The sequence below is a fragment of the Sciurus vulgaris genome (assembly GCF_902686455.1).
Source record: "Sciurus vulgaris genome assembly, chromosome: 9".
NCBI lineage: Eukaryota > Metazoa > Chordata > Mammalia > Rodentia > Sciuridae > Sciurus > Sciurus vulgaris.
Window position 1 is genome coordinate 112,069,148 of NC_136469.1, and position 20,080 is coordinate 112,089,227.

Genomic DNA, 20,080 nt, shown 5'->3' on the forward strand with positions numbered 1-20,080 from the left:
TTCTGCAAAGAAAACATTCGTCTTGTTTATTGGCCACAGAATGATCTGTATCTGGGAAAGCCATTTTTGAAACAGAGTGAATGTGGTCACAAATGGGAGGATGTGGATTCTTGTCAAATTTGAATGGAAGGTGTGGAATGGAGACTGGATCTCCCAGAAGAGTGAAAAACCCGTAGCAGGGAGAGGAAGCCCAAGTCATGTTTTACGTCCTTGACCCCTTGCTATGCCACGGAACTTGAACAAAACCCCAATGTTTTGGTCTCAAGCATCCCACAGTTTATATGACTCCAACCTGGGAGGAACTTGGGCTTCTGAATCTATAATTAGTGGTTTAAGATTTGTTTTCTTAGTTTGAAAAAATGTGACTGCAGCAATGACTACTTCATTGTTAACTCTAAGCTCCAACATATTGAAAATTAAATGTGAAAACTCAGAAGACTTTCAGTAATTCCGTGGTTCAGAAGGGGTACCCAACTAACGAGAACGACTTTAACATGCCCAGTCTATGGAAAGCAAATGTTAAGTTTCAAGCAGCAGCTGCATATTAGAATCATGCTTAAGTTGCTTTCTCATTCATCTTTCCTGCCCAGAACATATGTTCTGCATTCCAACGTCAAGTGCTTTGCTGCACCAGTGAGTTAACTATTCAGTCCACGGTGGTATCATCAGTTGCATTTCAATTAGTGGTAAGTACTGGAAGCATGCAGTTTAGGCTAGCAATTAATGTAATCCTACGAACAAGACCACTTACTCTGCGTCATCTGACACAGGAGTTCTCGGACCGTATCTACAAGACCAAATACAAAATTAGAGGACTGGCAAGACAGAAAGTTAATGCTGAAACCAAGCTGAAAATAAAACTGCTGGGGAAATACATATGTGTCAAACCTTTTTCGCTGATCATACTGGAAGAGAAGTGTCGTTATACAATTAGCAATATTCATTTACTGTTGAAAACCAAAGAGAAGTCTCGATGCTTCTACGGAATGCAAAATTTGTACTACAACCCAGAGAAGAATTGAAAATAATCCCATGCTACACACAAAGAAAGTATCTGTTCAATATAAACATAAAGAGGCTTAGGTGTAACACACGATGTTTAGAGAAGGCAGATTAAAAACACAGACAAACATGTATTGCGGTCATTCACAGTCAAACTGTTCATGCTTTTATGTTTGGCAGTAATGGGCCGTAATGGACACCCAATGTACAAGCACACCCTTACTGACCCTGTCCCTGATGTGTTAATGCATTTGCACAAGTGACATCAAAGAGCGTTTCTGCAGTTTTCTGAAAGCAAACCAGAACTCCAACCAGAACCCCAATCAGTGCCTTCTGCATGCATTAGACTCAAACCACAATTCCTAGAAAACTGGTAGCTTTAATCAAAACCAGACTTGGATGATATTCTGTAACTGGAAAAACTGAAGTTTCCCCCAATCTTTTATATTCTTCTGATAATTCAGATCTACAAAGTTGTACCCTCTGTGACAGTCATTTTAAGTCTAAATGTATTTCACAAAGCAAAGAAAAAGATCAAGTTAGACAATTAGAACATGGTGAGGCATATTTTAAACACATTTTTGAAAAAGCAGCTCCCACAAATGATGATTCCTTTAGCAAAGGTGAATTTTAAGGAACAGTACTTACCCATACTCTGAAAGCCTGCTCACTTCTGCATTCTGATGGTGGACAAAGAATTTTTGCAGTAAAGAAAATATGTCCTGTTTCTATGTTTATGATCAATTACATTTTGGTGTTGTCAGAAAAAAAATTACCTGGTTCCATAACAGCTTGCAGGAAAAACATGATTTCTAAAGGTTTCTTCCTCTAATATTAGGTAAAATAACCTGGAATGCGTGGGGCACATAAATATACCTTTTTCTCTTAAACTTTTACCATTCTAGAACAGTCTGCAATTGATAATTATTTTATTCACAGTGAAGGCCATCAAAAGAGCACAGAACCCCAAATCTCTATTGAAATGGCCAACAGCAAGACAAGGAAAGTGTTTGTGAATGTTTTGCTTCTGGTGGTGTAAGACTCATATTCCCTTTTCTCCAGGGATAGTTTTAGAAGGTGCTAAAGTTTAACCTAACACTCTGAACACTCCAAAAACACCACTACAGTAAAGCAGGTGGTGGGAGGATCCTTCCACATCAAGAGAAAGTGCCTGAGTACTATGGATTCTAGAGATCGCACAAATGTTTCCCAGTCGATAAGCAGGACTGTCAAAATATGTTTATTCAAATACAGTGTTTCCTAAATTATCTTTGAAAGAGAGCAGAGAAGCTATTTCTAATGGGAGAAATAATCCATTAATAGTTATGTGCTTTGTCCTTTGTCTCTGGATATTTAATGATGAAGAATATACATAAAGGGCATCTACTACACATACAATGAATATCAATGGCTATCCACAAACTGAATACACCCATAGATTAGTGTAGTGTGTTTTGTCCTATATGAAGGGACTCAGTTCATACTCCTGGGTTTTGTTCTTTAGGACAATGTGCTATGTTGCATGTAGGATGTATCTGAATCTAAATTATTTCTATACAAAATAATTAACAGCATTACAAGGACATCTCTGCCAACAAATAATGATTTACACTAAAATCTAACTTTTGTAGGGGCAGGGGTCTTTCTGTTTAGCTTCCTTGAACACAACTAGAGGCCCTCAATAAGTATTTACTGAATACTTATTGGATGCTGTGGAAATTGAAAAGAACGGCACATTCGGAAGATGACTTTCTTTTATTTCTTTACTGTGCACTTGTGGATTTAAGGAATTTCCTCTCAAACTAATTTATTAGTTTTAAAGGGTCACAGACTTAAGCAGAATTGCCTTTGCTGGGAAGGAAAGACAAGTAGAGCTTGGGCTTCAGATGATTTTCTCAAGCTGTCCTCTAGGAGACCAAAAAGTAAAGCTGGTGACACTAATTCCCCCCCCCCCCAAAAAAAAATCACTAATAAGGAGATTTTAAAAATGCGAAGTAGGTGAGTCAATGAGCTATGGGGTACAAACTGGCAATGGTGACAGGTCACAGTTGGCATAACCATCCTACCCACCCCCAAAAGAAGCCAATTAATAAAGTTTAATTTTGAGGATGGGGTATTTAGGACAAAGGGAATAATCTATGTATCTACAACATTTATGTAACTTTTAACACTAACAAAGTATTTTAGAACCAATAATTAGTGGGTGATATGTTTGTATACTGAAAATTAGCATTATCTTAATTTGAAGTGAGGAGGAAATAGTTTTACTGCTCATCTAAGATTATCCTCCAGTGCCCCACCCGGTGTTTTGCATGTAGCAATTACTCAATAAATACACATCGCAAGGAAACATCCCCAAGGTGCTTGCTGGTGCAATCACAGGAGTATGTCACATAGTTCCTGACTATACCTTCCTGCCCTCGAATATAGAGAAGTGAATATAGAGAATCCTTTCAGGATCACAGTGATGGAAGCAAAGCAGAATTCATCAGGTTTCCACTGTCTTCTGTAGTCCCTTGATGACTAGGATACTGATTTTAAAAGTTTGGAATTACTTAACATTGCCCCTGCTGCCTCACTACCCTCTGACCCACTGCCATCACTATCCTTTGAGAAGTGGAACCCACCACTTCCTGTTTTATGGTGAGCTTGTACTTACGCAAAACACTTCTCACTACTTTACCCTATACTGGTCAGGCAGATCACACTTTTAACAAATACATATTATTCTTATTAAATGGCAAACGAGGATTCAATATATAGGACCTTGAATTCCAGGATTATTATTTCCCTACTCTTCTTTTGGGAGAGGGGTACCAGGGGTTAACTCAGGGGCACTTAACTACTGAGCCACATCCTCAGCTCTATTTTGTATTTTATTTAGAGACAGGGTCTCACTGAGTTGCTTAGCCAGCTCACTGAGGCTGGCTTTGAATTCGTAATCCTCCTGCCTCAGCCTCCAGAGTCACTGGGATTACACCACTGCACATGGCTTCTACTTTTCTTCTTAAATCAAATCAGAGCATGGGATAGAAATCTTACCTCTAGAATGCAACGGATGTTTGCTAATGTTAAAAAATTAAATTACAAATTTTATACGTAGTATTCATCTTCTCTGGCCTAGAATCAGAATCAAATCAAGTAGGATGGAAAGACCTTCAACCCCTTTACCTTAAAGCTCCTTTGTGAGTAAGAAGGAAATAAGAGTTTCCTTTTTATTCTGCCCTAAGATGAAAATCAAGAAGACTGTTTACCAGGTAAAGTCTCTACTCAACTATTCTTTCCACATCTGCACACATGCAAAAAAGATAAATAATTTGTGGTAGATGGGGCCAACTTGAATCATTCCACCTCTTCTGGCAATAGCATGTAAGTGGCTTTGATGCACCATGATGCATTATTAACACACTTAAAGCATGTACCAAGGCTCAGAATGGAGAATCCAAGTCACAAGGACACAAGAGAACCTTCTGACCTTGGATCATTCAGGGGCAGACCCTTTACAGATTCCTCCACATCCTGCTGCTCTGCAAACGGAACTGGAAGGAACTGGTTTGGGTCAGATCCAGGGTGTCTAGGGGATATCCCAGTTCTCCTTGACATCATGTCATCTTTTTGTGACTCAGACAACTTGCTTTGGTCTTTCAGTCCACTGCCATTCCAGGGAGGAGCTGTCGTCTTCTCTGACTTCTCTTCTGTCCTGGAAGTCTTCCATTCAGAGGCCAGAAGGCATGCTCTAGGGCAACATTCAGTCCAGCGGGTCAAAGGCCACTATGGCTAAAGGTATTCAGTAGCATCACTCACTGGCATTAATCAAGACAGAAGAAGCCAACATCCACGTACGCAGAAGCTCACAGAGCAGCTGGGTAGGAAATCCCCCTTTTTAATTTGAAGAGTCTCTACCATGCAGCTAGTACTCACGTGGGAAATGTTCCCGCTCTGCTTCAAGACTGCTGAGAGTGATGCTTGGCCAGTCCCCAGTCACATGCAAAAGCTAAAATCTCTACCCAGAGTGAACACCAGAAGCAGAACTCTGCTACTGGGATGGACACATTCCTTTAAGGGACTTTACTGCCCGCTGCATTAGTCACCAAGTACATACTGGGGTGCTAGGCTGTTTCGGGGGACCACACCTGCCACACACAGCAGAGGCAGCACACCATGGAACACAGGCAGGATGCTCACAGGGGCTGGCTGTGCTCCTCTGATCTTTCTGTCTTTTGTGGCATCTCAGAATTCCTTTGATCAACTCCATCTTTTTCTTCTTTGCAAACCTGTGGCAGCTCTTCGGATGTAACTGGAGCCAAAAGGACAGCTTTACAACTTGAAAGAGTTTCACCAGAGTCCTGCCCCCACCTGTCATCCTTCCCCTCCTGGGGAGGCAGGAAACTGTTTCTCACCTTCCTGTGTCCTCCTTGGGCACTCGCCCAAACTGCAGACCTGCTCTTCCTGAGACTCTGGTGCAGCAGCCAGCCTTGAGAGTCTTTTGCAATGGTCGTCTATGCCAGAAGTCACTGTCCTGTCGTTAATCAAGTAGCATGAGTGGCAGAGAGAAGAGGAAAAGGTGAGGAAAGGAGGCAATGAAAGGTGTTGAGACTGAAAGATGGCGTTAGCTCTGCTGCTGTCATCCATTGGGCAGGTTAGTAAGGGTGATAGAAATAGATTGAGATAATGGAATGTGAGCTCTGGCAAGGACCCAAGAAAAGTCAAGGAAGCCTGGCATGACCCTGTTACCACAGGACTGAGTGGCAACCCCCACAGCATTCAAGGACTTGAGGTTGCTTTTCTCATGCATTTCCTACCCCTGCTTATACCTCAGACCCCCGTTAGCCTGTAAAGCCCTAACTGTGTTTCTGGTGTATTTATACCTACAGCCTGCTCTCTTCTACAGTGTCATACACAGTCTGGATCCACCTACTATTTCCTTTGGATTTCAAGGGCAAAGCATGAAGAAGAATGTCTTGAGCGGTTTCTCGTACCATGGAGAAGCTCACTTGGCCCTGGCCAAGTGGGATGGAGCCAATCCACAGTCATAGCCATGTCCTGTACCTCCCTAATGGAGGAGAGAATAGACCACAGAACTGAACCTCCAAAAGAGGATTTGGGAATTCACAGCTGGATGGTCTCCAGGGAGGATGAGAACTGGTGCTGGGTCTACAAGCTGTCCCCTCTCCAATCTGGGCAGTGATTCATTTGGAGAAACACTTGACTTATAGAAACCTCTCAAAGAGAAGTCTTTTTACACCTCGGATTTATTACATAATTTAACAACTTGGGAGAGTGAAGAGACCTTTTCCTTTTTCAATGTGTCCACTTGGATGTCCAAAATTGCTAAGAGCTATCTTAGAACTGTAGGATAGAAAAGAGGGAAGACTTTTATCAATAAATCTTTAGAAGAAATACTAGTGATGTCATTAAAACATTCCACCTAGTTCATTCAATATTTTCAACTAATAAAATAGCACTTAAAAATTAAAAAAAAAAAACAAACAACACTTAATGCTGCTGAGTGGCAAAGTTGCTTGTGGAGATGATTGGCATTCCCAGCAGTGATTCTGGGAACAACAGGATCAAAATGAACACCTGACATTTAACCTCACACATATGCTTCCCCTAGGGTGACCCCCTAATATGATTTCTGTGCTATTCGACTGAAGAATCTATTAAAACTCTAGGAGTTTGTGTGAAGTGCTTCAGCAAACTCTTTGTGGTTTTTGTTTTGTTGTTGGGGATGGCACCCAGGGTCTCATGAATCCTAATCAGCACACACTTAGCACAAGCTCTACACCCCAGCCCCAAAAAACTTGTTAAAAGCAGCAGCAACTTCTATGTAGCTATTCCTGCAAAGGGATGGCAAAAATTACCTGCAGTAATTTTGTGGATTAAGCTTTTGGTCTTCCTTTAAGCTGGAAGTAGCTGCTGAGTCAGGGGACACATTTTGAATCTTGCTGCCATGAGTGATAACTTCTTCTATATCCTCCCTAGGCCCCGCCTTGCCAATGCTGAGCCGCTTCCATTTCTGCTGATCTATCTCTGTCACTGGCCCAAAGTGCACAAACTTTTGCCTAGGGCTGGAAGTTTTTGTGTAGGCCCTGGCTTTGCGGCTGGCAAAATCGTCTCGGATGGCAGTTTCTGCATTGATTTCAGGTGAAGGCTCAGGGACGCAGATGTGCTGAGCATCTCCATCCCTAGTCAGATCAGAAATAAATTCCAAAGGTTTCTAAGGCAAGTACCAATCAATGTGAGGTTTAAAATACAAAATTAGACATATGAAAAAGATTCCTTTGACTAGGACAGAATTGCTTTCCCATTAACCAACCCAATGATGAAATAATTATTGTTTCGCACAGGTAAACAGTGCTTTAAGCTCCTGTTGCTTTCAAAGCAGCAATTCTAGTATCATAAATGAGGGTATAAGAAACTTGTAGGCACAGTGGAATAATTAAAATTATTTATAATCAAGCACAAGTTTCTTATGATTAAAAAAAGTCTATCAAAACAACCACTCACAGAGGGTGGTCTATTGAGGTGGCCTGTGAGTTTGTGTATTATGAGTCTCTCCTCATGCAGAACATGCAGATTTTTAGAAGCTGTATGTTTCGAGAGGTACTTTTTTTCAGTCAAAAAAATAAAAAATGAAACAAGGATAAGCATTTGATCCCTTCGAGGTTAAATAATATCACTGCTGGGGCAGGGCAACCAGAGGAAACATGACACACCTTGTCTTTTCTGAAACCTTCAGTCTCTCCCATGTCTGCAAGTCAGCCTCTGTAATGCTGGAGAGTGTGATGAAGCTGGGCACCTCCCGGTGGGGACCAAGACTGCCCTGAATTCTCCTCTGGGCCAGGTCATCCTTGTACAGGTCTGGGACCTTCCTGAGTCCCTCTTCCACTGGCTCACTCCCCTGAGCTCGCATAATACAGGTCCCGGTTGACTTCATCTCTTCTCTTTGGCCCTGCTTTCTGTCAATTTGATCCAGGCCCCCATATCATCGGAAAAATCAGGTTCAAAGAAGGGGAGCAGACAAACAGAACGTCAAGCATGGAAATTCAGAGGCCGAGGACAGAGCGCAAGGGCAGAAGCACCTTTCCCTGTCTCAAAAAACATGGAATCAATTGGAGCTGTGATTACTTTCATCTATGCTGCCCTTTTAACACTGTAATGAGACAGAATTTTTTCCAGAAGATGACAGTCTCTAGTTTAGTCTAGGAAGAGAAGCCAGGGCTCGCTGAAGACTATTAAGAATGGTAATGAGATTTCAGCTTGACAGTAATGATGCCCAATTCCCACACTATTCAAGTTACTGTAATGAATTCAAGTTTTCTGACTGAATCCCTTAGCTCTCTTGGAATGTTTTTTACTGCATCAGTAAAATGTTAGTAATGAGCTCTGCATGATCCAAATTCTAGGATTAGTTTGGAGATAGCTGGAACGTTTTTCACATATGAGACATCTCAACCGTAAACCCACAACTGCCAGAAAGTACATTTAAGTGAATTCTGAGCAGAAAGTTTCGACATTCGACCTCAGGATTTGATGCATAGCATTAGCAGGGCTGGCTACTGTGGACTTGAAGAACAGAGTGCCTGCTCTTTGCCTGGGATTACAGAGCCAATCCCCAATTGTTTCTTTTGTTATTACTCATTCACCTATTTTGATGCTACACTGATATTTTCTATTTTTGCCTTAAAAAAGTGAACATTTGCTGGAGAATGCTGCCATTTAAACTCAAATTGTGGCATCGATCACATTAAATCTAAGTTGCTAATTAAGTATGCTTCTTGGGATAGAAAAATCTCAAAAACATACATAAATAGGGCCCATTTTTTTTTTCCCCAAGATATTTCATCCAAGCCAGAAAATCAAGAGGTATCCTTTCGTTACTACATGGCACGGTACATTTGCAGAATCTGGTCAAATAGAGAGGTGACAGAATTTTCTACTTATTTTTTAGTTTGGGGAAAGGAATCAAGGAAGGGCATAGCAAAGAGCCATCAGGACTGTTTTTATTTATTTATTTTATCAGTTTTCTGATGCTCTCTAAAGAGGTCATGGTCTTCCCCAGACCCAGTGCTGGGTTCCCCAAACAGAATCAAGTGACAACAGACAAATGCAGCTGGGAATATCAGTAATTAAAATTTCATGGAGGAGAAAGGAAAAAAGGAGATAGAGAGGCTTCTATTTTCCCTAACTCAAATGGATGATCACCACCAATATGCCTGGATGTTAGTCAGTTATCCAAAAGTCTTTGTTACACTTGCAACAACTGATCCACCCTGCAAGGGACTGGTCTGTTACAAGGCATGCCAACTGGCACTGCACAGGTCAAGAGCCACCCGAAGCTGTACTGTGTTCTGTGAAAATTCACTGCCAGGTCTTTCTGCTCTAATCCCTGTTCTGCATCCAGGGATCTTTCCTGGGTTTGTATCTGGTGCTTTCTTTAAAAAGCAAACAATAACAACAATACTAATTACTCTGCTGAGCTCTGTGAGTCTGTGCAAAGGACCATTTTTAAGTATACAAAGTACAGCTAAGATAATAATATCCTTAGTCAACAGATTTTTTAAACCTTTAAAATCGTGGGCACAAAAATAATGAAGATGGTACTCTGATTCTGATAGGAGAAAAAATACAAGCATGTTAAATGCTGAAGAATAGAATTCAGTAAGCAGATACTTTAAGACAAAAACCAACTGGCCAAATTCATCTTACTATGACTTTCCTCATTTCACTGCAACATGTATAGGTTGAGTATCTCTTATCTAAAATGTTGGAGACCAGAAGTGTTTTGGACTTCTGATTTTTTTTCAGATTTTGAAATACTCTGTATGTATTTACGTAATGAGATATTTTGGGGAAGGAATCAAAGTCTAAACACAAAATTCATTTATAGTTCACATACCATGTAGACATAGCCTGAAAGTAATTTTTATACAATATTTTTAGTGCACCTTCATTTTGGCTGTGACCCATTACATGAGGTCAGGAGTGGAATTTTCCACATTTGGTGTCATGTCAGCATTCAAAAAGTTTTGGAATTTGGAGCATTTGGGATTTCAGATTTTCTGATCAGGAATGTTCCACTTAGTATTAAGATGATAGGAGAAAAGTTAGGAGAAGGAAATTCACTTGAAAACTATTTGCATGATAGTCCACATAGAAGTGTATTTCATGTTTGAGATTTTTCTTTTTGATGGGAAATATACTCCTTATTTGTCCAGTTAATCTTGTTGGTGTGAGAGAAAAGATAGCAGGCCTCATTTTTAATTTTCCTTGCAACACTGAAATGTTTCTAAAAAGAGAAGAGCTATTAGCAAGGGAATGACTGTTTTCTGCCTCCTTTGGATGGACTGGAAGAGCCTTAAGCCACGGTCAATCCCTGCAGGGCAGTACCAGTCTACTCGGCCAATGAGGGCAATCTATGGACCAGCATCCATGTGGGGTGACGTGCCCTGATGCACATCCATGCACTGGTATATTTAGCAGATTCAGTCCTGTTGTGGACACTGCTACTCTCTACTGTCTGCATTCAGACAGTTGAACATATGAAGTTCTACTTCGAAATAATCCACCATGCCAAGGTACAGGTAACTAGGGAAAGAAAGAGGGATGGGGACTATAATACAAATTTGCCTTTGCTTAATTATGTTCTCTCCCTTTTGTAGACACACACACACACACATAGTGCACACCTTTTATATTCTAGACTTTTCTTTTCTGAGATCCCCTTTGAGAGCTGTTTGCTGCCATCTGATTTCTCTGCATCTTTCTTAAGATAAGGCCCATAGAGGAGCTGATTCAATGGCACTACTGGCTTGGTTTGGTTCATCCTCGCTCTTCTTGCAGCAAAGTCGTCTTTCTCAAGGTCGGGCAGTCGATGTGCAATCTCATCTTCTGATTCGGAATCTCTGCCGTGTTGGTGGGTCAGGAAAGGATTTTCTTTGCGAAGGATAATATCACGAACAGTTTCTTTCTCTTCATTTACTTGCTTTTGACTGATAGAGCAAAATTAAATGGAACTCCACATGTGATCAGACCAAGAAAGAAAAAAGTGTGAAATCCCCATCTCCAAGCAGACAATTGCATTGTTAGTGAAAAGTCCTCCCCATTTCATTAGTTCAAATGACATCACTTTATTATTTTAGTCCAGAGTTGCAGCATAGTTAGGGTGGCTTTAAAAAACCTCAAATTTAGCTAGATTAGCCATAACAAAAATTCATTTAATCTGCAGGGCTCCAGCAGCATCAGAAAAGCAGCATCCTAAATGGCTCTGAGTGACATCCAAATTATTTTCATGAAATTAGGAAAGAGTAGGAAATTCTTTGTTGTCGTTCTTTCTTCTTTAGTACAATAGTAATTCACCCAGTAGGTAAGCAGTTTGTTTTGACTGACAGGGCAAAACATTGAGCCACCATGGTACTGATCTGGGAGACAATGAAGATGCAGCTATGTGACGTCGCAGCTAGAATGTGTAGCAGATTGCAAAGTGTGAAAATCTGGAATAGTTTAAGACCACTGTTAGGATGAACCCAAGGCAGAAAAGCTTACCTTGGACTGGGGAAGAAGCTCAATGTTAGAGCACTTGCCTAGTGTGCATGAGGCCCTGAGTTTGATCCCTAGTACTGTACCATTGGGGGGGGGGGGGGGAAGCTTATTGTGCCTCATTAGTGACTCCTTCTTTCCTCTACTGTCTGTAGGTCCCTCACACCTTCCAGTGCAGCTTGTTATATGTGAGATGTCCAGTACATCATGGTAAGACTTTTGGCCAAATAATTTTAAAATTATTACTATGGGCATTTCTGTTTTGAAAGGAGTCTTGGGGACCTCCTTGAAATAGGAACTGTAAATACCTAAGGGCATGCAGCTTAATGGTGGAATGTCAGGCCATCAGCCTTAGGACTTTTCTCACTAGTTTTTGTTGTTGTCCCAGGGTGGGTGAAGACAGTGCCTAATATGGCATCCAAACAAATCCCCAGCCCTCCAGACTTGTTTCTGAGCAATAATAAAGCATTAAAATATTGTTCATCATTTATTATCTTCTCAGTTCATAAAGATGATAAGTAAATAAAATACTTCAACTTCTAAGGAAAGTTCATCTATCTACTTTTAGCTTTCTAAGAGAGGATTAAGAGAAAATTCTTTATCCTCAAAGGACAAACTTATCTCAGGAATGAAGACAGGAGAATTAGCCTGGCTGAGAACATGATAAGCAATGAAACTGTGTATCTTGTCCACCAATTTCCTGTCTCTTGCTTTGCCCCACACTATTCCAGAGGATGTCACCATCTTCAGGCAACAGCAAGCCCTCATTCCACCTGATCTGGGAAATCAAAGCATCAAGGGTCATGACACGAAAATATTTCACTGGTAACCACAGTTCTCAATGAAAATTGAAAACATGGAATGTGGGAGTGGTGGTAATGTTTTACTCCTGAATAAATTTATTTCTTAAAATGTGAAATCCCGCCCTTTGGGGCTGGGGTTGTGGCTCAGTGGTAGAGCGTTTGCCTAGCACATGTGAGGCACAGGGTTTGTTCCCCAGCAAACTAAATAAACAGAATAAAGGTATTGTGTCCATCTGCAATTAAAAATATTTAAAAGAGAAAAAAAAAGAAAGAAAAGAAATCCTGCCCTTTAAGTTGCACATTCAACTATCAGTCTCTCACCTTGGTCCCTCCCTGAATCATGCTCACTCTCCTCTCCTGCCTCTGGGGCCAAAGTGTCTGGTAAGGACCAACTGGTATTGTTTAACCATGACCATAAAGAATGATCAGTGGATCATGACAGGCCATAGAATTAACCTCTTCAAAGGCACTGAAAATACTGCAGGTGGCGAATGGTTACTAAGTGCATTCTATGTGCTCCAATTCCTTCAAGTGTTAATCAATTCAGCCCTAACATTAACTCTGCAAGGTCTGTGTTATTATCATCCCCTCTTCACCAAGTGGAAACAGATTAGGTTAAGACACTTGCCTGAGGTCAAAGTGTGAGTGTTTAAAATGCAAACCCAGGCAGTGCAGATATCCTGTCCCATGATAACAAACAAACCAATGTCCTATTCAGTGAACAAGTGACCACACCAGGAAAGCAGAAAGTACAGCCTCTCTCTCAGAGATCTCTTTCTCAGTATTATCATTATTATGGAAGCCATTTGGTTTCTAAATGAAGAGAGTCTGTGACTTGTACTTAGGATACTGTTGTGACTTTGCATGGGGAGTTTTATAGACAACATTTAGGCAGGATCAACATTAGCAGAATTCTAATCACACCTCACGTATCTGCACAACACTTTGTAGTTTGCAAAATGCTTTCAAACTTATACCCCACAAGGAAGCACAAAGCTCACATAGTGTCATACCCAGTGTGGAAGCGGACCCTCAGGGCAAATCTCTCAAGTTCAAGAGCAGCACTCCTGCCACTCTTTGACCAGGAGCTGTGGACTTCATTTCAGGCAAAATTCTCTTTTTTCCTCTATTACTGTACTGGGGATTGAGCCCAGGGGGATTATACCACTTAGTGACATCTCCAGCACTTTTTATTTTGGGGCAGGATCTAAGTTGCCCCGCTGGCTTCAGACTCATTATCCTCCTGCCTCAGCCCCCTCAGTCGCTGGGACTACAGGCATGTGCCACTGTGCCCAGCTCAGGCAGAATTCTTTGGAGTAAAAAAATATGCGTGTATGCAAATGGCCCTGTCTATCTGATGCCAAGGAGCAGGGAGAAGCTGGCACCTTACACATTGTGTAAGCCCGGCCAGGCTCCAAATGCCCCTGGGGTTTCTTTTTAGGCTAAATGCCCACTGTGGCAGGACTCATTTTAAGTGACCGCAGTTTAGATATGTGACCTTAAAAAATAAGCGGGAGTGAAGGAAGTTACGGTATCATTGGCTGCTAAAAGACACACCCCGCCCACTTGGAAAGCAGTGGCAATGAGTGATTTTTGCTAATTGCTTGCTTTCCATAAACTTAGAGCTTTAAGGCAGATTGAGAGAGAAAAAAGTAAAGACACAAACTCTGGGCTGGAGCTGTTGGCCATGAAATAATAGAAAATATGTCTTTTTGTGGGGAGGGTACCGGGATTGAACTCAGGGGCACCTGGCCACGAGCCACATCCCCAGCCATCTCTGAGTTGCTTAGGGCCTTGGTTTTGCTGAGGGTGGTGTTGAACCTGAGCTCCTCCTACTTCAGCATCCTGAGGCGCTGGGATTAAGGGCATGTGCCACCACACCGGGCTAGATAATATATCTAAGGCAAATGTGTAGGATAGTAGTTACAGATGTCTATTTAACAAAGTATAATGTGCTCTTTTGTTTTCCTCAATAGACCTAATAGCCATCTATGGTGAAACTTTGATGTATTTTACTTTATTTTCCAATAACTACAACTCCCTGAGCCGATAGTACATCCCAGAAGCACTAATGTTCACAACAACCCTGCGAACTAGGAGTCATGATGCCCAGTTTGCAGAGGAGAATGTTCAAGTCATCTGACTGTAGGTAAATTAATTTAAATTAATGTAAGTGGCAGACTTGAGCTATCAGACTTTGTTTTCAGGGCGAGTGCTGGCTCTTTCATTTCTTTCAGGTCATTCACAGATGAGTGGCTTTAGGAAGCTCAGGTTGCTAGATAGATGCACCTCACTCGGAAGGAACAGGGTTCATTCCCCCTGAGAGAACTGCAGAGTCCCACCCCTAACCTGGCCGCCCAGCCCAGCCTCATCTAAAACAAGACAGGTTCTCACAGGAGAGATGGTGGACTGATGCAGGGGCAGGGCAGAAAAGGCTCTTCTCCCAATGTTTCTAAGCCTTACATATTTCAAAGTGAACGAGGGAATGATTTAAACTAAGGAAGCACTGGCATTGTCTTTCACCCCTTCTTACTTGGCACCAAATAAGCAACCAGTTCAGCTTGGCTGACAGCTTGTTCTATTGAAAGAAACTGGGCTCTCCAGAAAAGCCTGTTAGTCCTCCTGGGAATGCCATGGGTCATGCCAGAAACCTCTGTTCACCCTGTCCCCAGGCAGGGAAGCTACAAAGATTAGTGCACGGTATGTGTCTGCCTGGTCCCAAGACCCAAAGAACTGTGCAGCCACAATCGGGGACCCGCATCTGGTGAGGAGGGATGTGGAGGATACGTGTCTGGCACTTGGCTGTGTCTGCTCTTCCTCTGAAGATTTCTAAAATGTCTATTGTTCCTCGGAGAGTTTTTTCCCCTCTGTAATTAATTACTATGTGGTTGAGAAGATTCACAGACTAGCAGAAAATACTGAGTGCTGAAACATATGAAAACAATTAGAAAAGAAGTACAATCACGTGAAACCTATAATTCAGTTAAAAAAAGTTTACTTCTCCAATGGGAAACACCAAGTAAGAGAACTCAAATCTCCATGGCATTTTAATTCAGGGGAAGTGAATCTTGGTTCTTATTTTATCCTCTTAAAAACAGAAATCCTGGCTTCTTTGGCCTAGTCTTATATTGGGGGAGGGAGTAATTAAGTTAACACAATCATAAAATAAAAGAAAAAGTAGTTTATACACTCTTTTTTTTACTTCAATGGAAACTAATAAATATTAAATGCTACACATTTATTAAGAAGTCCTATTTTCTGTCCCTTGATGCTAAGATACCTCCTAATATATATTTCACAGGAGGCTCAGAGTTGCTTGGCTTCTAACCTCAAGTGAAACTGAAATAACATGCACCTTTGCTTCTTTTTGTATGTTGTCTTAAAAATAATGCAAAGAAAATGGTGGAATGAGGCAGACATCATTACCCTATGTACATGTATGATTACACGAATGGTATGACTCTACATCATGTACAACCATAGAAATGAAATGATGTACCCCATTTGTGTACAATAAATCAAAATGCAGTCTGTAAAAAATTAAAAGCTAAATTAAAAAATAATAAAAAATAATGCAAAGAGGTGTTTGAGATGCTTGGGAAGCAAACCAACAGAAAACTGGTCTGTAAAAGTAAAACTTTGTCCTTGTCTCTGTGCACCTCAGGTCCCCAGGCTCTCTCTCCTCTCTGCAGATGTAATTTCTCAACTGAGAAATGGCCCCTAAGGAGGAGGATCTTGGGCCTCTTGTTGGGTCCAAAGATGTGATGGCCAGAATCCATCTGGATGTCAAAACAGGAGACTGAGATTAAAATGCTTTGAGAGACATCTGCATATTTCAGTGATTTATATTCTTATTTTCCAGACAGCAAGAATCCTTTTCTTCTTCATGATATGCATTTCATTCCAGTTAAGTGACTTTCCACCACATTAAAAGCAGGACCCCAAATGTGGATAAACTTAGAATGACTCTTAACTCTAGTGTGTCTTGCAAAAGTTAAGTGACAAAAACTCAGATGCACTAGGCGGGTGGCATGGTCTGTATAAAACCTTATAAGCAAGCTAGCAGTGGAAAAAGTTTGTCTAACAAATGAATCTGGTGACTGAAGCAGGTCTGTTGTGTCGCCGTTGGGGACATTCTCTAGGGATGTGTATAATTGTCTTGGGCCCAATTTCGAATGCTCAGAAGATCTGAGGTAGGATGACATTGACTGTCCTGCAAACTCCTACTTCATAGAGTCAACTTGAATGAAAGAGGTAAACATTTAGCCAAATAACAGAAAATATAGATGGGAGCAAAAATGATCACATAAATACAACAGACACCAATCAGAATGACATCCTTAAACTAATTAGGATTCTATGTTTGATACCTCATGGGAATTGTCAAACAAGTGTTCAATGTTTTATGGTAAAATAAGCCTCCTGGTTACTGAAGTGGCCCCGCAATGCTGAAATCCCCTTCCTTGCCTGACTTCTTTCTTCAACACGTCATCATTATTCCTGGGTGTGCGCCCTGAGCTCAGTATAGCTCCCTGCTCAGCTCCCCTTGCTCTTTTGGAGACTTGAAAGATAAAGGATGCTCTTGGCAAATTTTAGCTTAAAGACCTTGTAGATATGTAAAAATGAAAGCACGTGTGTCAAAGACATAAGGATTAATTTTTTTTTGGTAAATTCATACTCTTATTATGTCCTGGACTTAAAGAGGGACATAGGCTATCTAAAAACAGTACATGGTGAGGGGACATTACTCATTTTGTATTCTCAGCATTTAGCCCAGTCTTTGGTATAAGCAGATGTTCAAGGGATGTAGAAAAAGTATGTGTCCGATAATGTCTTTGAATCAAAATTCAAAGGATATCTCTTTTTTTTTTTTTTTTAGAAAGGACTCTGTGACATCACTTGTCATTTCAGAAAGCAGCTTGTAGCACAAATACAATTTTAAATGTTAGACATTTCTAGAAACATGTATGTGTTTAGGATAGGCGTGGTTATCTGTGGGATACCACAGAAAGGAAAAAGTATATCTTCGGTTTTTTTTATCAATACAAAACTACTCTAGGAATAAGTACATATAATCCAAACTGGAGATTTCAATGAAGACTGAGGCCACAGAAATAACCACCTATGGAGCTGTACAGAGAAATGAAAAGGGTTCCATCAAATGTGTGGGAGGCCCATGAGGTGCTGTGGTCAGAGTACCTGAACCTGGCCACCGGGTTGCTGGTGACCAGCTCGGCAAGTCACAATCGCTCATCCTCAGTTTCCTTTTCTAAAAAACAAGCCTAGCACCTGCCTTTAAGAATGAAATGAAGTAGCAAGTGTCAAAGGAATTTCAATTGTTGGACTGCTATGAAAGCCAATTTGTCACGTATTATTTGTTAGAATCATTGTGATTTTTATGTAAGAAAAATTACCCAGGATTTCAAAGCACTACATAAAACTGTACTAGTTTTGTGACTTTGATTGCTGACAGTTTCTATCTCACCTGCAAAATAAAGCCATCACGACTGTACACTGGTGCCTCTGCTACAATTAAGAGAAGTGATCAATCACTCTGTTCTTTGGTTTTGAATTAGCACACTTTAGAGAATAAAGAGACAAATAATAGTAATTGTATCCCAATTACTATTCCCTTAAGGCCAAGAAAGTGAGTGGATTTTTAAGCCAACCACTCTTTCTAAAGAGTGTTCCCCATTTCAAGACACTATTTTCTAGTGAGGTATACATGGAGATAATGAGCCATTTAGGAGTAGTATAAAAATTAACAAGTCACAAACAATAGAAAACCACAATGCCATTGCTAGGTAAACCTGCAGCCCACAAATGACTGACCACGAGTCCAGGACTAGCACAAAGTCAAATCAAGCAGCAGGGAACTCAGCCTTCACCTCCATTTAAAATAACCCAAACACTTAGCAAAAACGTGCCCTAAGGCAAAAGTTATTATCTGTTTCTCTTTGTTCAGAGTAGGGAAGAGTGATGGGACAAGCAGGAAGCGGGACAACAGGATGAACCGTCCATCTTGCTGGACAGATTCCAACCCGTGGGCATGCAGAAAGCCAGTCGGGCCAGCTCTCTAGCAGCAGCGCTAACCTGGCAAAGCGCTGCGCTGCTGGCATGACCTTGATCCCAGCTTGCTCTAGCCTTCTGCGTTTTTGGATTTCAGCGGCATCTTTGTCTTGAGACACGGGAGCTGGTGCCACCAAGGCCCCCTCTGCAGGAGGCTGCTCCTTCCCACTGAGGTTGGGTAATTCTAACCCACCGTCCGGAGCCTTCCCACCAGGATCCGTTTGGCAGGTTGGGTCTTCTTCACCAGGAGACCCCACTTCGCTTCCCTCTTCCTCTATTGTTTCAGGACAACTAGTGAGTTGGACAAGATGGTTTACCACACTAACAGACTGGCTGGGGGAACAGATCATGTCAATTCCCAGCCATCCTGGTATTAACTTTTCATTTCACTTAAAAAACAATCATCGTCTGCAATATGATCTCGGTTGTGTGAAGGCAATAAATGCAGCCACTTGTTCATTAATACAATGCCTCATACTCTGAACATTAATTAAGTTATTCCAAAACTGATACTGAAAGGAAAAATCCTTTTTTGCTGGAAAGGTGAAACTCATTAGTGTTGTTCAATAGTTAAAACTTCTAACAAAATGTTATTCAACAGAAAATTAGATGGCGAAGATGGACCCTTAGAAAAATTTCCTCTACTGTAAGGTTACTGAAGGCAGGGACTGTTATTTTATATACCATTCAGTCCCCAAAGCCTGAAAGACAGCACCTAGCACATAGTAGATGTTTAATAAATACTTCCTGAATAAATAAGTACGTAAACACAGACAGTAAGGAAAACACTGTTTCTTTCTCTAAAGAGATAAGGTCAACGTGTCTTCCATTCATCATGACTGTAAGTGTGATTGTGAAGCATATTCCAACATCACTTGCACACTTGAGCTTGTATCTGGATGAACTTCTACCAAGATATTAAAAAGTCATTTTGCATAAAGAGTCTTCCTATACCCAACCTAACAGGATCAGGAGTCAGGCGGTACCCACAGAAGGACACAGATGACAGATCTGATTTCCCTGTCCTGCTGAAAACACGGGATTCAAACATCTGCTCATGACACCAGTATTTTCTGGGCACCTAGGTGTCCAGTTCTAGGTGCTTTCATGAAGCTGACATTTTATCATGACAAGCTCTCTTCAGGGATCTGTCCTGCCCCTTCCACTTGTCATCTTATATGGAGGCTCCTACAGGGTTGTTGAACCTGTCTGGTCCAGAAGTTTCCCCAGGGCACAGCGCGGCCTTACCTGAAGGGCCTCTCCCCGCCCAGGGGCGAGGTGGCGGTGCTCCAGCTCTTCCGGTATTCCTCTCGCTCAGCTTTCTTCTTCCTCAGAGGAGCTGGGACGTAGGCCGTCTGGTTGCTTTTGTTTGGGAGGTACTGGTTAAAAGGCACTGCTGATTTCGGCTCGCCATGGGAAGTCCGCCGGGCAGACATGTCATCCTTCTTCACATCTGGCAACTTCCGATGTGGCAAGTCGGATTCAGAGTCACTTCCTCTCCCTGGGGAAAACAGGGTGGGTGCTGGAAAAGTGTGTCAGGCTAGCAGAAAAGTCCCCAGTGGCAAGTGCGTAGCGGCAGGACTGTGGTTCAATCTCTGGGATCTGGGGATTCCTTCCTTAAATCCATCACTTAACAAATTTAAAGTCTCAGTCTAAATTTGTCC

General features: G+C 41.5%; 1 protein-coding gene across 1 annotated transcript in view; it reads right to left on the reverse strand.

Annotated features, from left to right (window-relative positions):
* Positions 1-20,080, reverse strand: part of LIMCH1 (LIM and calponin homology domains 1) — an 83,422-nt gene that overhangs the window by 49,333 nt on the left and 14,009 nt on the right. Inside the window, 9 exon segments of the mRNA XM_079152889.1 lie at positions 752-787; positions 4,478-4,738; positions 5,188-5,299; positions 5,403-5,521; positions 6,867-7,190; positions 7,722-7,964; positions 10,695-10,997; positions 18,441-18,707; positions 19,665-19,917. Coding sequence (XP_079009015.1) covers positions 752-787; positions 4,478-4,738; positions 5,188-5,299; positions 5,403-5,521; positions 6,867-7,190; positions 7,722-7,964; positions 10,695-10,997; positions 18,441-18,707; positions 19,665-19,917 — 1,918 coding nt within the window.